The sequence below is a fragment of the Cyanistes caeruleus genome, chromosome 38 (assembly GCF_971803275.1).
Source record: "Cyanistes caeruleus chromosome 38, bCyaCae1.hap1.1, whole genome shotgun sequence".
Lineage (NCBI taxonomy): Eukaryota > Metazoa > Chordata > Aves > Passeriformes > Paridae > Cyanistes > Cyanistes caeruleus.
Window position 1 is genome coordinate 955,744 of NC_141739.1, and position 21,562 is coordinate 977,305.

The 21,562-nt window shown below is 51.2% G+C and overlaps 2 protein-coding genes across 6 annotated transcripts in view; one reads left to right on the forward strand and one right to left on the reverse strand.

Annotated features, from left to right (window-relative positions):
* The window catches only part of RYR1 (ryanodine receptor 1), a 172,427-nt gene extending 166,670 nt beyond the window's left edge, over positions 1 to 5,757 (forward strand). Inside the window, exons 103-104 of the mRNA XM_086872036.1 lie at positions 1,066 to 1,117; positions 5,484 to 5,757. Coding sequence (XP_086728162.1) covers positions 1,066 to 1,117; positions 5,484 to 5,579 — 148 coding nt within the window. The 3' untranslated portion in view covers positions 5,580 to 5,757. The remainder of the gene's footprint in view (positions 1 to 1,065; positions 1,118 to 5,483) is intronic.
* Positions 5,758 to 9,080: 3,323 nt separating this feature from the next.
* The window catches only part of ACTN4 (actinin alpha 4), a 53,484-nt gene continuing 41,002 nt past the window's right edge, over positions 9,081 to 21,562 (reverse strand). For 2 of the 5 annotated variants that reach the window (XM_086872101.1, XM_086872102.1), the window contains exons 15-22: positions 19,211 to 19,393; positions 18,109 to 18,243; positions 15,166 to 15,345; positions 14,275 to 14,421; positions 13,525 to 13,605; positions 12,555 to 12,617; positions 11,047 to 11,205; positions 9,081 to 9,886 (exon numbers count right to left, since the gene is read on the reverse strand). In XM_086872101.1, coding sequence (XP_086728227.1) covers positions 9,728 to 9,886; positions 11,047 to 11,205; positions 12,555 to 12,617; positions 13,525 to 13,605; positions 14,275 to 14,421; positions 15,166 to 15,345; positions 18,109 to 18,243; positions 19,211 to 19,393 — 1,107 coding nt within the window. In that variant the 3' untranslated portion in view covers positions 9,081 to 9,727. Of the gene's footprint in view, positions 9,887 to 11,046; positions 11,206 to 12,554; positions 12,618 to 13,524; positions 13,606 to 14,274; positions 14,422 to 15,165; positions 15,346 to 16,643; positions 17,190 to 18,108; positions 18,244 to 19,210; positions 19,394 to 21,562 lie in introns of those variants that run through there. The other 3 variants (XM_086872104.1, XM_086872103.1, XM_086872105.1) reach the window with 2 other exon arrangements.

Here is a 21,562-nt window from a genome sequence, read left to right on the forward strand (position 1 = left end):
GGGGGCCACGGGGGGATTTAGGGGGGGTCTGGGGGGGATTTAGGGGTGTCCTGGAGGGGTCTGGGGGGATTTAGGGGTGTCCTGGAGGGGTCTGGGGGGATTTAGGGGTGTCCTGGAGGGGTCTGGGGGGATTTAGGGGTGTCCTGGAGGGGTCTGGGGGGATTTAGGGGTGTCCTGGAGGGGTCTGGGGGGATTTAGGGGGGTCCTGGAGGGGTCTGGGGGGATTTAGGGGGGTCCTGGAGGGGTCTGGGGGGGATTTAGGGGTGTCTGGGGGGGGCACGGGGGGATTTAGGGGGGTCTGGGGGGATTTAGGGGTGTCTGGGGGGGGCATGGGGGGATTTAGGGGGGTCCTGGAGGGGTCTGGGGGGATTTAGGGGTGTCTGGGGGGGGCCATGGGGGGATTTAGGGGGGTCTGGGGGGGCATGGGGGGATTTAGGGGGGGTCCTGGGGGGATTTAGGGGGGTCCTGGAGGGGTCTGGGGGGATTTAGGGGGGTCTGGGGGGGCCACGGGGGGATTTAGGGGGGTCTGGGGGGATTTAGGGGTGTCTGGGGGGGCATGGGGGGATTTAGGGGTGTCTGGGGGGGCCACGGGGGGATTTAGGGGGGTCTGGGGGGATTTAGGGGTGTCCTGGAGTTGTCTGGGGGGATTTAGGGGTGTCTGGGGGGCCATGGGGGGATTTAGGGGGGTCTGGGGGGGATTTAGGGGTGTCCTGGAGTTGTCTGGGGGGATTTAGGGGTGTCTGGGGGGCCATGGGGGGATTTAGGGGGGTCTGGGGGGGATTTAGGGGTGTCTGGGGGGCCATGGGGGGATTTAGGGGGGTCTGGGGGGATTTAGGGGTGTCCTGGAGTTGTCTGGGGGGATTTAGGGGTGTCTGGGGGGCCATGGGGGGATTTAGGGGGGTCTGGGGGGGATTTAGGGGTGTCTGGGGGGGCCACGGGGGGATTTAGGGGGGTTCTGGGGGGATTTAGGGGTGTCTGGGGGGGCCATGGGGGGATTTAGGGGGGTTCTGGGGGGGTCTGGGGTTCCTCTGACACCCCCAAATTTCACCCCCCCCTCTCCTCCAGGTTTTTCCTGATGTATTTGATCAACAAGGACGAGACGGAGCACACGGGGCAGGTGGGGAAATGTGGGATTTTGGGGGGGGGTCTCTGTAGGATTTGGGGTCTCTGTGGGATTCGGGGGGTCTCTATGGGATTTTGGGAGGATCTCTGGGATTTTGGGAGGATCTCTATGAGATTTTGGGGGCGGGTCTCTATGGGATTTTGGGGGTCTCTGGGATTTTGGGGGGGGTCTCTATGGGATTTTGGGAGGGTCTCTATGGGATTTTGGGGGGGGGGTCTCTGGGATTTTGGGGGGGGTCTCTATGGGATTTTGGGAGGGTCTCTATGGGATTTTGGGAGGATCTCTATGGGATTTTGGGGGGGGTCTCTATGGGATTTTGGGGGGGGGGTCTCTATGGGATTTTGGGGGGGGGGTCTCTATGGGATTTTGGGGGGGGTCTCTATGGGATTTTGGGAGGGTCTCTATGGGATTTTGGGAGGATCTCTATGGGATTTTGGGGGGGGTCTCTATGGGATTTTGGGGGGGGGTCTCTATGGGATTTTGGGGGGGGGGTCTCTATGGGATTTTGGGGGGGGTCTCTATGGGATTTTGGGAGGATCTCTATGGGATTTTGGGGGGGGTCTCTATGGGATTTTGGGAGGGTCTCTATGGGATTTTGGGAGGATCTCTATGGGATTTTGGGGGGGGGTCTCTATGGGATTTTGGGGAGGGGTCTCTATGGGATTTTGGGAGGATCTCTATGAGATTTTGGGGGGGTCTCTATGGGATTTTGGGGGGGGGTCTCTATGGGATTTTGGGGGGGTCTCCATGGGATTTTGGGGGGGGTCTCTATGGGATTTTGGGGGGGTCTCTATGGGATTTTGGGGGGGTCTCTATGGGATTTTGGGGGGGTCTCCATGGGATTTTGGGGGATCTCTATGAGATTTTGGAGGATCTCTATGAGATTTTGGGGGGGGTCTCTATGGGATTTTGGGAGGATCTCTATGGGATTTTGGGGAGGGGTCTCTATGGGATTTGGGGGTGGTCTCTATGGGATTTTGGGAGGATCTCTATGGGATTTTGGGAGGATCTCTATGGGATTTTGGGGGGTCTCCATGGGATTTTGGGGGGGGTCTCTATGGGATTTTGGGAGGGTCTCTATGGGATTTTGGGGGGGTCTCTATGGGATTTTGGGGGGTCTCTATGGGATTTTGGGAGGATCTCTATGGGATTTTGGGGGGTCTCCATGGGATTTTGGGGGGGTCTCTATGGGATTTTGGAGGGTCTCCATGGGATTTTGGGGGGGTCTCTATGGGATTTTGGGGGGGGTCTCTATGGGATTTTGGGGAGGGGTCTCCATGGGATTTTGGGAGGGGTCTCTATGGGATTTTGGGGGGGTCTCTATGGGATTTTGGGGAGGGGTCTCTATGGGATTTTGGGAGGATCTCTATGGGATTTTGGGAGGATCTCTATGGGATTTGGGGGGGGGTCTCTGGGATTTTGGGGGGGTCTCTATGGGATTTTGGGGGGGGGTCTCTATGGGATTTTGGGGGGGTCTCCATGGGATTTTGGGGGGGGTCTCTATGGGATTTTGGGGGGGTCTCTATGGGATTTTGGGGGGGTCTCTATGGGATTTTGGAGGGTCTCTATGAGATTTTGGGGGGGGTCTCTATGGGATTTTGGGAGGATCTCTATGAGATTTTGGGGGGGGTCTCTATGGGATTTTGGGAGGATCTCTATGGGATTTTGGGGGGTCTCTATGGGATTTTGGGGAGGGGTCTCTATGGGATTTTGGGGGGGGTCTCTATGGGATTTTGGGAGGATCTCTATGGGATTTTGGGGAGGGGTCTCTATGGGATTTTGGGGGTGGTCTCTATGGGATTTTGGGGGGGGTCTCTATGGGATTTTGGGAGGATCTCTATGAGATTTTGGGGAGGGGTCTCCATGGGATTTTGGGAGGATCTCTATGGGATTTTGGGGGATCTCTATGGGATTTCGGGGGGGGTCTCTATGGGATTTTGGGGGGGTCTCTATGGGATTTTGGGGGGTCTCTATGGGATTTTGGGGGGGGATCTCTATGGGATTTTGGGGGATCTCTATGGGATTTTGGGGGGGTCTCTATGGGATTTTGGGGGGGGTCTCTATGGGATTTTGGGGGATCTCTATGGGATTTCGGGGGGGGTCTCTATGGGATTTTGGGAGGATCTCTATGGGATTTTGGGGGGTCTCCATGGGATTTTGGGGGGTCTCCATTGGATTTTGGGAGGATCTCTATGGGATTTTGGGAGGATCTCTATGGGATTTCGGGGGGGGGTCTCTGTGGGATTTTGGGGGATCTCTATGGGATTTTGGGGGGGGTCTCTATGGGATTTTGGGGGGGGTCTCTATGGGATTTTGGGGGGGTCTCCATGGGATTTTGGGGGGGGTCTCTATGGGATTTTGGGGGGGTCTCTATGGGATTTTGGGGAGGATCTCTATGGGATTTTGGGAGGATCTCTATGGGATTTTGGGGGGTCTCCATGGGATTTTGGGGGGGGGGTCTCTATGGGATTCAGGGGGTCTCTATGAGATTTTGGGGGGGTCTCTATGAGATTTTGGGAGGATCTCTATGGGATTTTGGGAGGATCTCTATGGGATTTTGGGGGGGTCTCTATGGGATTTTGGGGGGGGTCTCTATGGGATTTTGGGGGGGTCTCTATGGGATTTTGGGGAGGATCTCTATGGGATTTTGGGAGGATCTCTATGGGATTTTGGGGGGTCTCCATGGGATTTTGGGGGGGGGGTCTCTATGGGATTCAGGGGGTCTCTATGAGATTTTGGGGGGGTCTCTATGAGATTTTGGGAGGATCTCTATGGGATTTTGGGAGGATCTCTATGGGATTTTGGGGGGGTCTCTATGGGATTTTGGGGGGGGTCTCTATGGGATTTTGGGAGGGGTCTCTATGAGATTTTGGGGGTGGTCTCTATGGGATTTTGGGGAGGATCTCTATGGGATTTTGGGAGGGGTCTCTATGGGATTTTGGGAGGGGTCTCTATGAGATTTTGGGGAGGGGTCTCTATGGGATTTTGGGGGTGGTCTCTGAGATTTTGGGAGGATCTCTGTGGGATTTTGGGAGGATCTCTATGGGATTTCGGGGGGGGGTCTCTGTGGGATTTTGGGGGATCTCTATGGGATTTTGGGGGGGGTCTCTATGGGATTCAGGGGGTCTCTATGGGATTTTGGGGGGTCTCTATGGGATTTTGGGGGGGTCTCTATGAGATTTTGGGGGGGGTCTCTATGGGATTTTGGGAGGATCTCTATGGGATTTTTGGGAGCCTTTATGGGATTTTGGGGGGGTCTCTATGGGATTTTGGGAGGATCTCTATGGGATTTTGGGAGGGGTCTCTGAGATTTTGGGGAGGGGTCTCTATGGGATTTTGGGGAGGGGTCTCTATGGGATTTTGGGGGGGTCTCTATGGGATTTTGGGGGGGGTCTCTATGGGATTTTGGGGGGTCTCTATGGGATTTTGGGGGGTCTCCATGGGATTTTGGGAGGGGTCTCTGTGGGATTCAGGGGGTCTCTGTGGGATTTTGAGGGGTCTCTATGGGATTTTGGGAGGATCTCTATGGGATTTTGGGGAGGGGTCTCTATGGGATTTTGGGAGGATCTCTATGGGATTTTGGGGGGGTCTCTATGGGATTTTGGGAGGATCTCTATGAGATTTTGGGGAGGGGTCTCTATGGGATTTTGGGAGGATCTCTATGGGATTTTGGGGGGTCTCCATGGGATTTTGGGGGGGATCTCTGTGGGATTCAGGGGGTCTCTATGGGATTTTGGGGGGGGGTCTCTATGGGATTTTGGGGAGGGGTCTCTATGGGATTTTGGGGGTCTCTATGGGATTTTGGGGGGTCTCTATGGGATTTTGGGGGATCTCTATGGGATTTTGGGGAGGGATCTCTATGGGATTTTGGGAGGGGTCTCTATGGGATTTTGGGGGGGGTCTCTATGGGATTTTGGGGGGGATCTCTGTGGGATTTTGGGGGGGGTCTCTATGGGATTTTGGGGGGTCTCCATGGGATTTTGGGAGGGGTCTCTATGGGATTTTGGGGGGTCTCTATGGGATTTTGGGAGGATCTCTATGGGATTTTGGGGGGTCTCTATGGGATTTTGGGGGGGGTCTCTATGGGATTTTGGGGGATCTCTATGGGATTTTGGGGGGGGTCTCTATGGGATTTGGGGGGGTCTCTATGAGATTTTGGGGAGGGGTCTCTATGGGATTTTGGGAGGATCTCTATGGGATTTTGAGGGGTCTCCATGGGATTTTGGGGGTGGTCTCTGAGATTTTGGGAGGATCTCTATGGGATTTCGGGGGGGGGTCCCTGGAAGTTGCAAGGCTGTGCGGGGGGTGCAGTGAGGGGTCCCCCCATGAGCCGAGCCCCCCTCCCCAATTCCTCCCCCAGGAATCTTACGTGTGGAAGATGTACCAGGAGCGCTGCTGGGATTTCTTCCCGGCCGGCGACTGCTTCCGCAAGCAATACGAGGATCAGCTGGGGTGACCCCTCCCCAAAAACCCCCTCCCCAAAAACCCCAAAAGTGCCTTTTGTTCCCTGCCCCTCTCCCAATAAACGCTGCTGAGTGTCACTGCCTCGTTTCTCACCCCCTGAAACGCCCCCCAGACCCCCAAAAGTGCCTTTTTTCCCCCTCCCCAAATAAAGGCTGCCGAGTGTCGCTGTCCCCCGGCTCATCGCTGACCCCGAAGGTCTGGAGACCCGAGGGGAAAAGGGGGAAATGTGAGGGGAAAAGTGGGGGGAAAAGGGGAAAAAGTGAGGGGAAAAGAGAGGGAAATGTGAGGGGAAAAGTGGGGGGAAAAGGAGAAAAAGTGAGGGGAAAAGAGAGGAAATGTGAGGGGAAAAGAGAGGGAAATGTGAGGGGAAAGAGAGGGAAAGTGAGGGGAAAAGAGAGGGAAATGTGAGGGGAAAAGAGAGGAAAAGTGGGGGGAAAAGGGGAAAAAGTGAGGGAAAAAGAGAGGGAAATGTGAGGGAAAAAGGGGAAAAAGTGAGGGGAAAAAGGGGAAAAAGTGAGGGGAAAAGAGAGGGAAATGTGAGGGGAAAGAGAGGAAAATGTGAGGGAAAAGGGGAAAAAGTGAGGGGAAAAGAGAGGGAAAAGTGAGGGGAAAAGGGGAAAAAGTGAGGGGAAAAGAGAGGGAAATGTGAGGGGAAAAGAGAGGAAAAGTGGGGGGAAAAGGGGAAAAAGTGAGGGGAAAAGAGAGGGAAATGTGAGGGGAAAAGAGAGGGAAATGTGAGGGGAAAAGGGGAAAAAGTGAGGGGAAAAGAGAGGAAAAGTGGGGGGAAAAGAGAGGGAAATGTGAGGGGAAAAGAGAGGAAAAGTGGGGGGAAAAGGGGAAAAAGTGAGGGGAAAAGAGAGGGAAAAGTGAGGGGAAATGTGAGGGGAAAAGAGAGGAAAAGTGGGGGGAAAAGAGAGGGAAATGTGAGGGGAAAAGAGAGGGAAATGTGAGGGGAAAAGAGAGGGAAAAGTGAGGGGAAAAGAGAGGAAAATGTGAGGGGAAAGAGAGGGAAATGTGAGGGGAAAAGAGGGAAATGTGAGGGAAAAGAGAGGGAAATGTGAGGGGAAAAGAGAGGGAAACGTGAGAGAAAAGAGAGGAAAATGTGAGGGGAAAAGAGGGAAAATGTGAGGGAAAAGAGAGGGAAATGTGAGGGAGAAGAGGGGGAGAAGTGAGGGGAAAAGAGAGGAAATGTGAGGGGAAAAGAGAGGGAAATGTGAGGGGAAAAGAGGGGCACATGAGAGGAGAAAAGATCAGGAAAAGTGAGGGGAGAAAGGGTGGAAACGTGAGGGGAGAAAAGGTGGAAATTGAGGGGAAAAGAGTGGGAACGTGAGGGGAGAAAAGAGAGGGAAATGTGAGGAGAGAAAAGAGTGGGAAACATGAGGGGAAAAGGGGGAAAATGTGAGGGGAAAAGGGAGGGACACATGAGGGGAGAAACAGGGTGGGAAACGTGAGGGGAGAAAGGTTGGAAATGTGAGGGGAGAAAGGGTGGAAATGGGAAAAAGAGAGGGGGACATGAGGGGAGAAAAGATCAGGAAACGTGAGGGGAGAAAAGAGTGGGAAACATGAGGGGGAAAGGGTGGAAACGTGAGGGGAAAAGGGGGAAACGTGAGGGGAAAAGGGGGAAACGTGAGGGGAAAGGGTGGAAATGTGAGGGGAAAAGGGGGAAACGTGAGGGGAAAAGGGTGGAAATGTGAGGGGAAAAGGGGGAAACGTGAGGGGGAAAGGGTGGAAATGTGAGGGGAAAAGGGGGAAATGTGAGGGGAAAAGGGGGAAACGTGAGGGGAAAAGGGGGAAACGTGAGGGGAAAAGGGGGAAACGTGAGGGAAAAAGGGGGAAACGTGAGGGGGAAAGGGTGGAAACGTGAGGGGAAAAGGGGGAAACGTGAGGGGGAAAGGGGGAAACGTGAGGGGAAAAGGGGGAAACGTGAGGGGAAAAGGGGGAAACGTGAGGGGAAAAGGGGGAAACGTGAGGGGAAAAGGGGGAAACGTGAGGGGAAAAGGGGGAAACGTGAGGGGAGAAAAGAGTGGGAAACATGAGGGGGAAAGGGTGGAAACGTGAGGGGAAAAGGGGGAAACGTGAGGGGAAAAGGGGGAAACGTGAGGGGGAAAGGGGGAAACGTGAGGGGAAAAGGGGGAAACGTGAGGGGAAAGGGTGGAAACGTGAGGGGAAAAGGGGGAAACGTGAGGGGAAAAGGGGGAAACGTGAGGGGAAAAGGGGGAAACGTGAGGGGAAAAGGGGGAAACGTGAGGGGAAAGGGTGGAAACGTGAGGGGAGGAAAGGTCGAAATGTGAGGGGAGAAAAGAGCGGGAAAACGTGAGGGGAGAAAAAGGGCGGGAAAACGTGAGGGGAGAAAATGGGGGGAAAACGTGAGGGGAGAAAAAGAGCGGGAAAACGTGAGGGGAGAAAAAGGGCGGGAAAACGTGAGGGGAGAAAAGGGCGGGAAAACCTGAGGGGAGAAAAGGGCGGGAAAACGTGAGGGGAGAAAAAGGGCGGGAAAACGTGAGGGGAGAAAAGGGCGGGAAAACCTGAGGGGAGAAAAGGGCGGGAAAACGTGAGGGGAGAAAAGAGCGGGAAAACGTGAGGGGAGAAAAGAGTGGGAAAACGTGAGGGGAGAAAAGAGCGGGAAACGTGAGGGGAGAAAAAGAGCGGGAAAACGTGAGGGGAGAAAAGAGCGGGAAAACGTGAGGGGAGAAAAAGGGCGGGAAAACGTGAGGGGAGAAAAGGGCGGGAAAACCTGAGGGGAGAAAAGGGCGGGAAAACGTGAGGGGAGAAAAGAGCGGGAAAACGTGAGGGGAGAAAAGGGCGGGAAAACGTGAGGGGAGAAAAAGGGCGGGAAAACGTGAGGGGAGAAAAAGAGCGGGAAAACGTGAGGGGAGAAAAGGGCGGGAAAACCTGAGGGGAGAAAAGACATGAAGGGAAAAAGGGTGGGAAAGGGGAAGAGAAAAAAGGAGTTGGAACAAGAGGGAAAAGCCCCCAGCACAACTTTGGGACCCTGCACTCACATGTACCTGACGTTTTACCCCATAAATATTCCATCGTTTACAGATCACCTCGGGTTTTACCCCCACAATTGTCCTGAGCTGTCTGAAAAAAAAAAATTACTTCAATTTAACCCCCAAAAATGTCGTTTTTAACCTCAAAATTGTCATTCCCTCCCTTAAAGATTACCTCCTTGGCTACACAAGGGGAAAAGGCGAGGAAAAACGCCAACATTCCAGAGATATTGGGTTTTTTTTTTCCAGCAATATTTTAATTACAGGACAAAGAAGCTGCTACGTGAATATATATTTATATAATAAATCCGTAAAGTTATAAAGGAAACCGGAATTTTTTGCTTCCCGTCAAAATTTTCCAGGATCAGGCGCTTTATTGGGTGGATTTCTCTTCAATTTTTCTCCTCGTTTCTCTCGATTTTTCGTATTTTTCCACAGTTCTCCTTATTTCTCTATTTTTCTCCTTACTCTTCTTTTTTTTTTATCATTATTCTCCCGTATTTTTCTGCATTCCTCCAGATTTCTCCATGATTTTCATTTCTCTCCTATTTTTTCCACATGTTCCACACTTTTCAATTCTCATTTTTATTTCCCGATTTTCCGTCTCTCTCTCCATTTACCTCACATTTTTCCACATTTTTCCTCCTAATTTTTTTTTCCGCCTATTTCTCCACTCTTATTTCTCACTTTTTTTCCCCCCCCCTTATCTTCCCCATTTATTTATTTATTTATTTATTTTTTGGTCCACAAAACGCTGCTCCGAGGTGGGAATGTGAGTGAAAACAACAAAAAAAAAACCATAAAAATTAAAAAAAAAAAAACCCCCCACCACCACCCACATCAAAAAAAATCCCAAATTTTTCCCCCCCCGCTAGTGTGGAAAACCCATAAATTACCGTGGCGGGATAAGAAAAGTGAGGGATTGTGAGAAAGGGGGGGAAACCCTCGGGGCTGCGCCGCTTTTGATCCCGTGAAAAAATAACCGGAATATTTCTCTCTTTCTCTCATTCACCAAAAAAAAAAAAAAAAAAATAACCATTTCCGGGCGCCGCCGGGAGGAGGAAAAGCGGGAGCGGCTTCCCGAAATATCCCGAGGTGGATCGAGTGTTGCATAGAAGGAGCAGGGGGGGTTCCGGCGGGGCCGGGCTCAGAGGTCGCTCTCGCCGTAGAGGGCGGTGGAGAAGGATTTGTAGTCCAGGGCTCCGGGGACGCCGTCGGGGCCGGGGTACGGAGCCATGCGGGCGATGCAGTACTCGGCCTGCGCCGCCGGCAGCTCCCGGCGCAGCTCGGCCGCCGTGATGTAGTTCTGGGAGTGGGTAGAGAAAAGAGAGAAAGGGGATTTGGGAATGGCAGGGAGGGAAGGTGGGATTAAAGGGGATTTTGGGGGGATTATGTGCTCTGAGCATGAGGCGGGGCGGTGCCCTGGGTTTCCGTGTGTGCTTCCCAAGGCTACGTGGCATTCCCGGAATTCCCAAATCCCATTTTCCTCTTCCCAAACCTTGCTCTGCCATTCCCAAATCCCATTTTCCCTTTTCCAAACCCCATTTCCCATTCCCAAATCCCATTTTCCCACTCCCAAATCCCATTTCCCACTCCCAATCCCCATTTCCCATTCCCCAATCCCATTTTCCCACTCCCAAATCCCATTTCCCACTCCCAATCCCCATTTCCCATTCCCCAATCCCACTTCCCCACTCCCAAATCCCATTTCCCATTCCCAAATCCCATTTCCCCATTCCCCAATCCCATTCCCCACTCCCAACCCCATTTCCCCATTCCCAAATCCCCTTTCCCATTCCCAAATCCCATTTCCCCATCCCCAATCCCCACTCCCAATTCCCATTTCCCATTCCCAAATCCCATTTCCCCATCCCCAATCCCCACTCCCAATCCCCATTTCCCCATTCCCAATCCCCATTCCCAATCCCCATTTCCCCATTCCCCAATCCCATTTCCCACTCCCAAATCCCATTTCCCACTCCCAATCCCATTTCCCACTCCCAACCCCTATTCCCCACTCCCAAATCCCATTTCCCCACTCCCAATCCCCATTTCCCATCCCCATTTCCCATTTCCCATTCCCAACCCCCATTTCCCCACTCCCATTCCCCAATCCCATTTCCCATCCCCAATCCCCACTCCCAATCCCCATTTCCCATTCCCAAATCCCATTTCCCCATCCCCAATCCCCACTCCCAATCCCCATTCCCCATTCCCAATCCCCATTTCCCATTCCCAACCCCCATTTCCCCCATTCCCTGTCCCATTCCCAATCCCATTTCCCATTCCCAACCCCCATTTCCCCACTCCCAATCCCCATTTCCCCATTCCCATCCCCAATCCCCATTCCCAATCCCCATTCCCCATTTCCCAATCCCCATTTCCCCATTCCCAATCCCCATTTCCCATTCCCAACCCCCATTTCCCCGTTCCCAGTCCCATTTCCCGGCACTCCTCCCGGCTGACCTTGTCCCCGGCCAGCACGCGGAAGCTGTTGATGACCTGCTCGGCCGTGTCCGTGTCCGTGGTTTCCCGGGACATGAAGTCGATGAAGGCCTGGAAGGTGACGCTGCCGCTGCCGTTGGGATCCACCACCGCCATGATCCGCTGGAATTCCGCGTCGCCCTGCGGGAAAGCCGCGGGATTCCGTGGAAAATTCCGGATTTTCACGGAATTCCACGGGGTTTTGGTTTGGTTGTTGTTGTTTCCCCCCCCAGCCCTGGGAATTGTGGAAGGGTGGCCGGAGGTTTTCCGGGGATCCGATGGGAATTCCCGCCCCGCCCGTTCCGCATTGCCCGCCAGGAAATGTGAGAATGTTGGAGGGGAATGGAAAAATAATTGGAAGAAAATATTAAAAAATATTTGGGGGAAATATAAAAATAATTGAAAAAAGTGTGAAAATATTTGAAAAAAAAATATGTGAAAAAAAAGATTTGAAAAAAAAATATAAAAATATTTGAAAAAAAATATTTGAAAAAATATAAAAAAAATTGAAAAAATAGAAAAATATTTTTAAAAAAATATTTGAAAAAAATATAAAAATATTTTTAAAAAAATATTTGAAAAAATATAAAAATTTTTTAACAAAATATTTGAAAAAATATAAAAATATTTGAAAAATAATATTTGAAAAAAATATAAAAATATTTGAAAAAAAATATTTGAAAAAAAAAAATTTTGAAAAAAATATTTGAAAAAAATATAAAAATATTTAAAAAAAATATTTGAAAAAAATATAAAAATATTTTTAAAAAATATAAAAAAATATTTGAGGGAAATGTAAAAATAATTGGAAGAAAATATTAAAAAATATTTGGGGGAAATATAAAAATATTTGAAAAAAATGTAAAAATATTTGAAAAAAAAAATATTTGAAAAAAAATATTTGAAAAAAAAAATATAAAAATATTTAAAAAAAATATTTGAAAAAAATATAAAAATATTTGAAAAAAGATATTTGAAAAAATATAAAAATATTTTAAAAAAAATATAGAAAAATATAAAAATATTTGCAAAAAAAATATTTGAAAGAAAAGTAAAAATATTTGAAATAAATATAAAAGTATTTAAACGAAACATAAAAATAATTGAAATAAATATAAAACTATTCGAAACAAATATAAAAATAATTGAAAGAAATATAAAAATATTTAAAATAAATATAAAAACATTTGAAATAAATATAAAAATATTTGAAATAAATCTAAAGATATTTAAAAGAAATATAAAAATAATTGAAAGAAATATAAAAATATTTAAAATAAATATAAAAACATTTGAAATAAATATAAAAATATCGGAAAAAATTATAAAAACAACTGAAAGAAATCTAAACCTATTGGGAAAAAACATACAGAAATAAACATTTGAAAGGAAATCTAAAGTGACGAGACGGAAAGGAATAAAAGGCGTGAGGAAGAGGAAGAGGAAGAGGAAGAGGAAGAGGAAGCGGAGCGGCGGAACGGGATCGTTACCAGGCCGGATCCCGCGGCGCCCAGCAGAGCGCCCAAGTCGTTGGAGTCCGCGCGGCGTTTCGGCTTCCGGCGGGAAAGGGAAAGGAAGAGGAAGAGGAAGAGGAAGAGAAAAGCAGAGAATTGGTTAGAGGAGGAAAGGGGTGAGGAAATGGGAGGAAGAGGAGGAAAGGGGTGAGGAAATGGGAGGAAGAGGAGGAGGAGGAGAGGAGGGAGAGGGAGAGGGAGAGGAAGAGGAAGAGGAGGAAAGGAGGAAGACGAAGGAGAGGGAGAGGAAGAAGAGGAAGGAGAGGAAGGAGAGGAAAAAAGGGAGAGGAAGAGGAGGAAGAGGAAGGAGAGGAAAGGAGGAAGAGGAAGGAGAGGAAAGGAGGGAGAAAAAAGAGAGGAAGGAGAGGAAGGAGAAGAGGGAGAGGAGGGAGAGGAAGAGGAAGGAGAGGAGGGAGAGGAAGAGGAGGAGAAGAGGGAGAGGAAGGAGAGGGAGAGGAAGGAGAAGAGGGAGGGGAAGGAGAGGAAAAGAGGGAGAGGACGGAGAGGAAAAGAGGGAGAGGAAGGAGAGGGAGAAGAAGGAGAGGAAGAGGAAGGAGAGGAAAAGGAAGGAAAGGAAAAGAGGGAGGGGAAGGAGGGGAAAAGAGGAAGAGGAAGGAGAGGGAGAAGAAGGAGAGGAAGAGGAAGGAGAGGAAGAGGAAGGAAAGGAAAAGAGGGAGGGGAAGGAGGGGAAAAGAGGAAGAGGAAGGAGAGGAAAGGAGGGAGAAAAAAGAGAGGAAGGAGAGGAAGAAGAGGGAGAGGAAGAGGAGGAGAAGAGGGAGAGGAAGGAGAGGAGAAGAGGGAGAGGAAGGAGAGGAAGGAGAGGAAGGAGAGGGAGAGGAAGGAGAAGAGGGAGGGGAAGGAGAGGAAAAGAGGGAGAGGAAGGAGAGGAAGAGGAAGGAGAGGAAGGAGAGGGAGAGGAAGAGGAAGAGGAAGAAGAGGGCAGTACCTGCCGGTCGTTCTCGACGTCGTAGCCCAGGCTGATCAAACAGGCCTTGAACTCCTCCGGGCCCAGGGCACCGCCGTGGTCCTGGGGAAAGGGAACAGGAAACCGGAACAGGAAATGGGAACAGGAAATGGGAAATGGGAACAGGAAACGGGAAATGGGAACAGGGAATGGGAACAGGAAACGGGAACGGGAAACGGGAACAGGAAACAGGAAATGGGAACAGGGAATGGGGAATGGGAACAGGGAATGGGAACAGGGAATGGGGAATGGGAACAGGGAATGGGAACAGGGAATGGGAACAGGAAACGGGAACAGGGAATGGGAACAGGAAACAGGAAACGGGAACAGGGAATGGGAACAGGGAATGGGAACAGGGAATGGGAACAGGAAACGGGAAATGAGGGAAATGGGGAACAGGAAATGGGGGAAAGGGGAACAGGAAATGGGGGAAATCCGGGGGCAGCTCCCACGTTCCGGGTGGGGACACGGGCAGGGGTCCCACCCCAGATCCCCCTGGAACCGCCCCCCAGGGGATTCCCAGGATCCCAGATCCCCCCAGGACCCCAGATCCCCCCAGGACAGCCCCCAGGGGGTTCCCAGGATCCCAGATCCCCCCAGGACCCCAGATCCCCCCGGAACCGGCCCCCAGGGGATCCCCGTGACCCCAGATCCCCCCGGATCACCCCCAGGGGATCCCCGGGACCCCAGATCCCCCCGGATCGCCCCCAGTGGATCCCCGGGATCCCAGACCTTGTCGAAGTGGTTGAAGGAGGCGCGGAACTCCTGCATCTGCTCCTGGCTGATCCCTTTGGCGTCGCGGGTCAGGATCTGGTTCTCCACCTCGTTGATGGTGCGGGCGATGGTCGTCAGCAGCTGCTCCCAGCCCACGCGCAGGTGCTGCGGTCACGGCGGCACCGGGGGTCAGCGGGAGCAGATCCCCCCGGGACGGGATCCGGCACCCACAGGATGGGATCCGGTACCCACAGGATGGGATCCGGCACCCCCGGGATCACCCTGATCCCCCCGGGATGGGATCCGGTACCCACAGGATGGGATCCGGTACCCCCGGGATCACCCTGATCCCCCCTGGGACGGGATCCGGCACCCCCGGGATGGATCCGGCACCCCCGGGATCACCCTGATCCCCCCTGGGACGGGATCCGGTACCCCCGGGATGGATCCGGCACCCCCGGGATCACCCTGATCCCCCTGGGATGGGATCCAGCACCCACAGGATCACCCTGATCCCCCCCGGGATGGATCCGGCACCCACAGGACGGGATCCGGCACCCCCGGGATCACCCTGATCCCCACGGGATGGACCCAGCACCCCCAGGACAGGATCCAGCATCCCCAGGATCACCCTGATCCCCATGGGATGGGATCCAGCACCCCCAGGATGGGATCCAGCACCCCCAGGATCACCCTGATCCCCATGGGATGGGATCCGGCACCCCCGGGATGGGATCCAGTACCCACAGGATCCCCCCAGATCCCCACGGGATGGACCCAGCACCCCCAGGACAGGATCCAGCACCCCCAGGATGGGAGCCAGCACCCCCAGGATCCCCCCAGATCCCCCCAGGATGGGACCCAGCCCCCATGGGATCCCCCAGATCCCGGGATCCCCCCGGATCCCACCTCCATGGTGTAGTTGGAGTGCTGGTTGTCGAAGATGAGCGCCTCCTGCACCAGCTGGTGCTGCTGCTCCAGCAGCTCCAGGTTGGGTTTGTACTCCACGATGTTCTCCTCGTACTCCTTCAGGTGGCTCAGCTGATCCTCCAGCGTGCCGTTCATCTCGATGGAGATCCGCCCGATCTCCTGCGGGCATGGAAACCCCCAGATCCCCATCATGGATCACCCAAACGGGAGTTCCAGAACACCCAGAAATCCCTGAGGATCCCCAGATCCCGTTCATCTCGATGGAGATCCTCCCGATCTCCTGCGGGCACGGAAACTTCCAGATCCCCATCCTGGATCACCCAACCCAGATCCCCATCCTGGATCACCCAAACGGGAATCACAGAACACCCAGAAATCCCTGAGGATCCCCAAATCCCAGGATCCTCCAGCGTGCCGTTCATCTCGATGGAGATCCGCCCGATCTCCTGCAGCCAAGGAAACCCCCAGATCCCCATCCTGGATCACCCAAACGGGAATTCCAGAACACCCAGAAATCCCTGAGGATCCCCAAATCCCGTTCATCTCGATGGAGATCCGCCCGATCTCCTGTGGGCATGGAAACTTCCAGATCCCCATCCTGGATCACCCAACCCAGATCCCCATCATGGATCACCCAAACGGGAATTCCAGAACACCCAGAAATCCCTGAGGATCCCCAGATCCCGTTCATCTCGATGGAGATCCGCCCGATCTCCTGCGGGCACGGAAACTTCCAGAAATCCCTGACCAACCCCACCAGGACAACCCCAGATCCCGGGATCCTCCAGCGTGCCGTTCATCTCGATGGAGATCCGCCCGATCTCCTGCGGGCACGGAAACTTCCAGATCCTCATCCTGGATCACCCAACCCAGATCCCCATCCTGGATCACCCAAACGGGAATTCCAGAACACCCAGAAATCCCTGAGGATCCCCAGATCCCGTTCATCTCGATGGAGATCCGCCCGATCTCCTGTGGGCACGGAAACTTCCAGATCCTCAGCAGCCCCAAATCCCGGGATTTCCATCCCAGATCTCCAGGAGAACACCCAGAAATCCCTGAGGATCCCCAAATCCCAGGATCCTCCAGCGTGCCGTTCATCTCGATGGAGATCCGCCCGATCTCCTGCAGCCAAGGAAACCCCCAGATCCCCATCCTGGATCACCCAAACGGGAATTCCAGAACACCCAGAAATCCCTGAGGATCCCCAGATCCCGTTCATCTCGATGGAGATCCGCCCGATCTCCTGTGGGCATGGAAACTTCCAGATCCCCATCCTGGATCACCCAACCCAGATCCCCATCCTGGATCACCCAACCCAGATCCCCATCCTGGATCACCCAAACGGGAATTCCAGAACACCCAGAAATCCCTGAGGATCCCCAAATCCCAGGATCCTCCAGCGTGCCGTTCATCTCGATGGAGATCCGCCCGATCTCCTGTGGGCACGGAAACACCCAGATCCCCATCATGGATCACCCAAACGGGAATTCCAGAACACCCAGAAATCCCTGAGGATCCCCAGATCCCGTTCATCTCGATGGAGATCCGCCCGATCTCCTGTGGGCACGGAAACTTCCAGATCCCCATCCTGGATCACCCAAACGGGAATTCCAGAACACCCGGAAATCCCTGAGGATCCCCAAATCCCAGGATCCTCCAGCGTGCCGTTCATCTCGATGGAGATCCGCCCGATCTCCTGCAGCCAAGGAAACTTCCAGAAATCCCTGACCAACCCCACCAGGACAACCCCAGAACCCCAGATCCCGGGATCCTCCAGCGTGCCGTTCATCCCGATGGAGATCCGCCCGATCTCCTGTGGACATGGAAACTTCCAGAAATCCCTGACCAACCCCACCAGGACAACCCCAGATCCCGGGATCCTCCCGATCTCCTACGGGCACGGAAACTTCCAGAAATCCCTGACCAACCCCACCAGGACAGCCCCAGATCCCGGGATCCTCCAGCGTGCCGTTCATCTCGATGGAGATCCGCCCGATCTCCTGCGGGCACGGAAACTTCCAGATCCTCAGCAGCCCCAAATCCCGGGATTTCCATCCCAGATCTCCAGGAGAACGCCCGGAATTCCCTGAGCCAACCCTTTCCCACCCCATTCCTGACCCCAAACCGGCCTTCTCCTGGACCCATTCCCGCCATTCCCGGCCTCATTCCTGGTATTCCCAGCCTCATTCCTGGTATTCCCAGCCTCATTCCTGGTATTCCTGGCCTCATTCCTGGTATTCCTGGTATTCCCAGCCTCATTTCAGTCTCATTCCTGGTATTCCCGGTCTCATTCCTGGTATTCCCAGCCTCATTCCTGGTATTCCCAGCCTCATTCCTGGTATTCCCAGCATTCCTGGCCTCATTCCTGGCAGTCCCAGTATTCCCAGCCTCATTCCCGGCCTCATTCCCGGTATTCTCCTGGTATTTTCCCAGTATTTTCTCGGTATTCCCAGCCTCATTCCTGGTATTTTCCCGGTATTTTCCTGGCATTCCTGGCCTCATTCCCGGTATTTTCCCGGTCTCATTCCCGGCATTCCCGGCCCCGTTCCCGGCCCCATTCCCAGTATTTTCCTGGCATTATTCCCGGTATTTTCCCGGTCTCATTCCTGGCCCCATTCCCGGCCCCATTCCTGGTCTCATTCCCGGCATTCCCGGCCCCATTCCCGGCCCCATTCCCGGTATTTTCCTGGCCCCATTCCTGGCATTATTCCCGGCATTATTCCCGGCACTATTCCTGGCATTATTCCCAGTATTCCCGGCATTATTCCCGGTATTTTCATTCCCGGCCCCATTCCCGGTATTTTCCCGGCATTATTCCTGGCATTATTCCCGGCACTATTCCCGGCCTCATTCCCGGTATTCCCGGCATTATTCCCGGCCCCATTCCCGGTATTTTCGTTCCCGGCCCCATTCCCCGACCTCCATCTTGGTCTGGATCCAGGGCCCCACGCGGTTGGCCTGGCTGCCGAACTGCCGCCGCAGGCGCTCGTTGGAATTCTGCCGGCTCTGCTCCTCCGTCAGCGCCTGGTCCCGCTTGGGCACCAGCTGCTGCACCTGGAAAGGGACCCGGGAACACCGGGATGCGCCGCCGGAAAAACCCCAGAGGGAAAAATCCGGGTGGGGAAAAGGAGGAATGGGATGGGGAAATCCGGGTGGAAAAGGAGGAATGGGATGGGGAAATCCAGGAAAAATTGGGGAGAAAAATGGGGAGAAAAATGGGAGGAAAATGGGATAAAAAGGGGATAAAAAGGGGATAAAAATTGGACAAAAAGGGGATAAAAATGGGATAAAAAGCGGATAAAAAGGGGATAAAAAGGGGACAAAAAGGGGATAAAATGGGGATAAAAAGGGGATAAAAAAGGGATAAAAAGGGGATAAAAAGAGGATAAAATGGGGATAAAAAGGGGATAAAAAGGGGATAAAAAAGGGATAAATATGGGATAAAAAGAGGATAAAAACGGGATGAAAAGGGGATGAAAAGGGGATAAAATAGGGATAATAGCAGGATAAAAAGGGGATAAAAATGGGATAAAAATGGGATAAAAAGGGGATAAGAACCAGGATAAAAATGGGATGAAAAGGAGATAAAAATGGGATAAAAATGGGATAAAAGCAGGACAAAAATGGGATAAAAAGGGGATAAAACCAGGATAAAAAGGGGATAAAAAGGGGATAAAACCAGGATAAAAAGGGGATAAAAAGGGGATAAAACCAGGATAAAAAGGGGATAAAAAGGGGATAAAAAGGCGATAAAATGGGGATAAAAGCAGGATAAAAAGGGGATAAAAAGGGGATAAAAAGGGGATAAAACCGGGATAAAAAGGCGATAAAACCAGGATAAAAAGCTAGATAAAAAGGGGATAAAAAGGGGATAAAATGGGGATAAAAAGCAGGATAAAAAGGGGATGAAAAGGGGATAAAAAGGGGATAAAAAGGGGATAAAATGGGCATAAAAAGCAGGATAAAACCGGGATAAAAAGGGGAAAGGAGAGGGGGCAAAGCGGGAGTTGCGGCGCCGCACCCGCTCCCACTTGGAGTTGATGATGTGGGCGGTGACGGAGGTGTAGGGGTTGCTCCCGGGCACTTGGATCCCGTGGAGCTCCGCGATCCGCTGCGCTTCCCGCTGGATCCCCAGGATCGCCTCCCGCTCCTTGTCCGCGTCCGGCAGCGTCGACTTGAACTGCTCGTGGGCGGAGATCAGGCCCTGGCAAGGGGAAATTCCCGTGGGGTTCCAGGGATTCCAGCTGGGAACTGATTAATTCCCAATTTTCTGGTAAAAATTCCCATGGATTCCGGCTGGGAGCTCCTTAATTCCCAATTTTCCGGTCAAAATTCCCATGGGATTCGAGGAATTCCAGCTGGGAACTGATTAATTCCCAATTTTCTGGTAAAAATTCCCATGGGATTCCAGGAATTCCAGCCAGGAACTGATTAATTCCCAATTTTCCGGTAAAAATTCCCATGGGATTCCAGCTGGGACATGTTCAATTCCCAATTTTCTGGTAAAAATTCCCATGGATTCCGGCTGGGAACTGATTAATTCCCGATTTTCCGGTAAAAATTCCCATGGAATTCCAGGAATTCCAGCTGGGAGATGTTCAATTCCCAATTTTCTGGTAAAAATTCCCATGGAATTCCAGCTGGGAACTGATTAATTCCCAATTTTCTGTTAAAAATTCCCATGAGATTCCGGACGGGACATGTTCCATTCCCAATTTTCTGGTAAAAATTCCCATGGATTCCGGCTGGGAACTGATTAATTCCCAATTTTCCGGTAAAAATTCCCATGGAATTCCAGGGATTCCAGCTGGGACATGTTCAATTCCCAATTTTCTGGTAAAAATTCCCATGGGATTCCAGGGATTCCGGACGGGAGATGTTCCATTCCCAATTTTCCGGTCAAAATTCCCAGGGAATTCCGGCTGGGAACTGATTAATTCCCAATTTTCTGGTAAAAATTCCCATGGGATTCTGGCTGGGAGCTCCTTAATTCCCAATTTTCCAGTAAAAATTCCCATGGGATTCCAGGAATTCTGGACGGGAACTGATTAATTCCCAATTTTCTGGTAAAAATTCCCGTGGGATTCCGGACGGGAGATGTTCAATTCCCAATTTTCCATTAAAAATTCCCAGGGAATTCCGGTCGGGAGCTCCTTAATTCCCAATTTTCTGGTAAAAATTCCCGTGGGATTCCAGGAATTCCGGACGGGAGATGTTCCATTCCCAATTTTCCAGTAAAAATTCCCAGGGAATTCCAGCTGGGAACTGATTAATTCCCAATTTTCTGGTAAAAATTCCCATGGGATTCCAGGAATTCCAGCTGGGAGATGTTCAATTCCCAATTTTCCAGTAAAAATTCCCATGGGATTCCAGCTGGGAGATGTTCAATTCCCAATTTTCTGGTAAAAATTCCCATGGAATTCCAGCTGGGAACTGATTAATTCCCAATTTTCTGTTAAAAATTCCCATGAGATTCCGGACGGGACATGTTCCATTCCCAATTTTCTGGTAAAAATTCCCAGGGAATTCCAGCTGGGAACTGATTAATTCCCAATTTTCTGGTAAAAATTCCCATGGATTCCAGCTGGGAACTGATTAATTCCCAATTTTCTGGTAAAAATTCCCATGGGATTCCAGGAATTCCGGACGGGAGATGTTCAATTCCCGATTTTCCGGTCAAAATTCCCAGGGAATTCCGGTCGGGAGCTCCTTAATTCCCAATTTTCTGGTAAAAATTCCCATGGGATTCCAGGAATTCCGGACGGGACATGTTCAATTCCCAATTTTCCAGTCAAAATTCCCATGGAATTCCAGCTGGGAACTGATTAATTTCCAATTTTCTGTTAAAAATTCCCAGGAATTCCAGCTGGGAACTGATTAATTCCCAATTTTCCAGTAAAAATTCCCACGGATTCCGGCTGGGAACTGATTAATTCCCAATTTTCCGGTAAAAAATGGGTGAGGAAATGCTTTAAAATGGGGATTTGGGATTTTTTTGGGATTATTTTTGGGACGGGAGCTCGATATTCCCATGGAATTGCAGGATTTTGGGTTATTTTGGGATGATTTTGGGTTATTTTGGGTTATTTTGGGTTATTTTGGGACACTTTTGGGTTATTTTCAGATGATTTTGGGTTATTTTGGGACAATTTTGGGTTATTTTGGGTTATTTTGGGTTATTTTGGGTCACTTTTGGGTTATTTTGGGAAAAGTTTGGGTTATTTTGGGTTATTTTGGGTTTTTTGGGACACTTTTGGGTTATTTTGGGAAAAGTTTGGGTTATTTTGGGTTATTTTGTGACACTTTTGGGTTATTTTGTGACACTTTTGGGTTATTTTGGGTTATTTTGGGACAATTTTGGGTTATTTTCAGA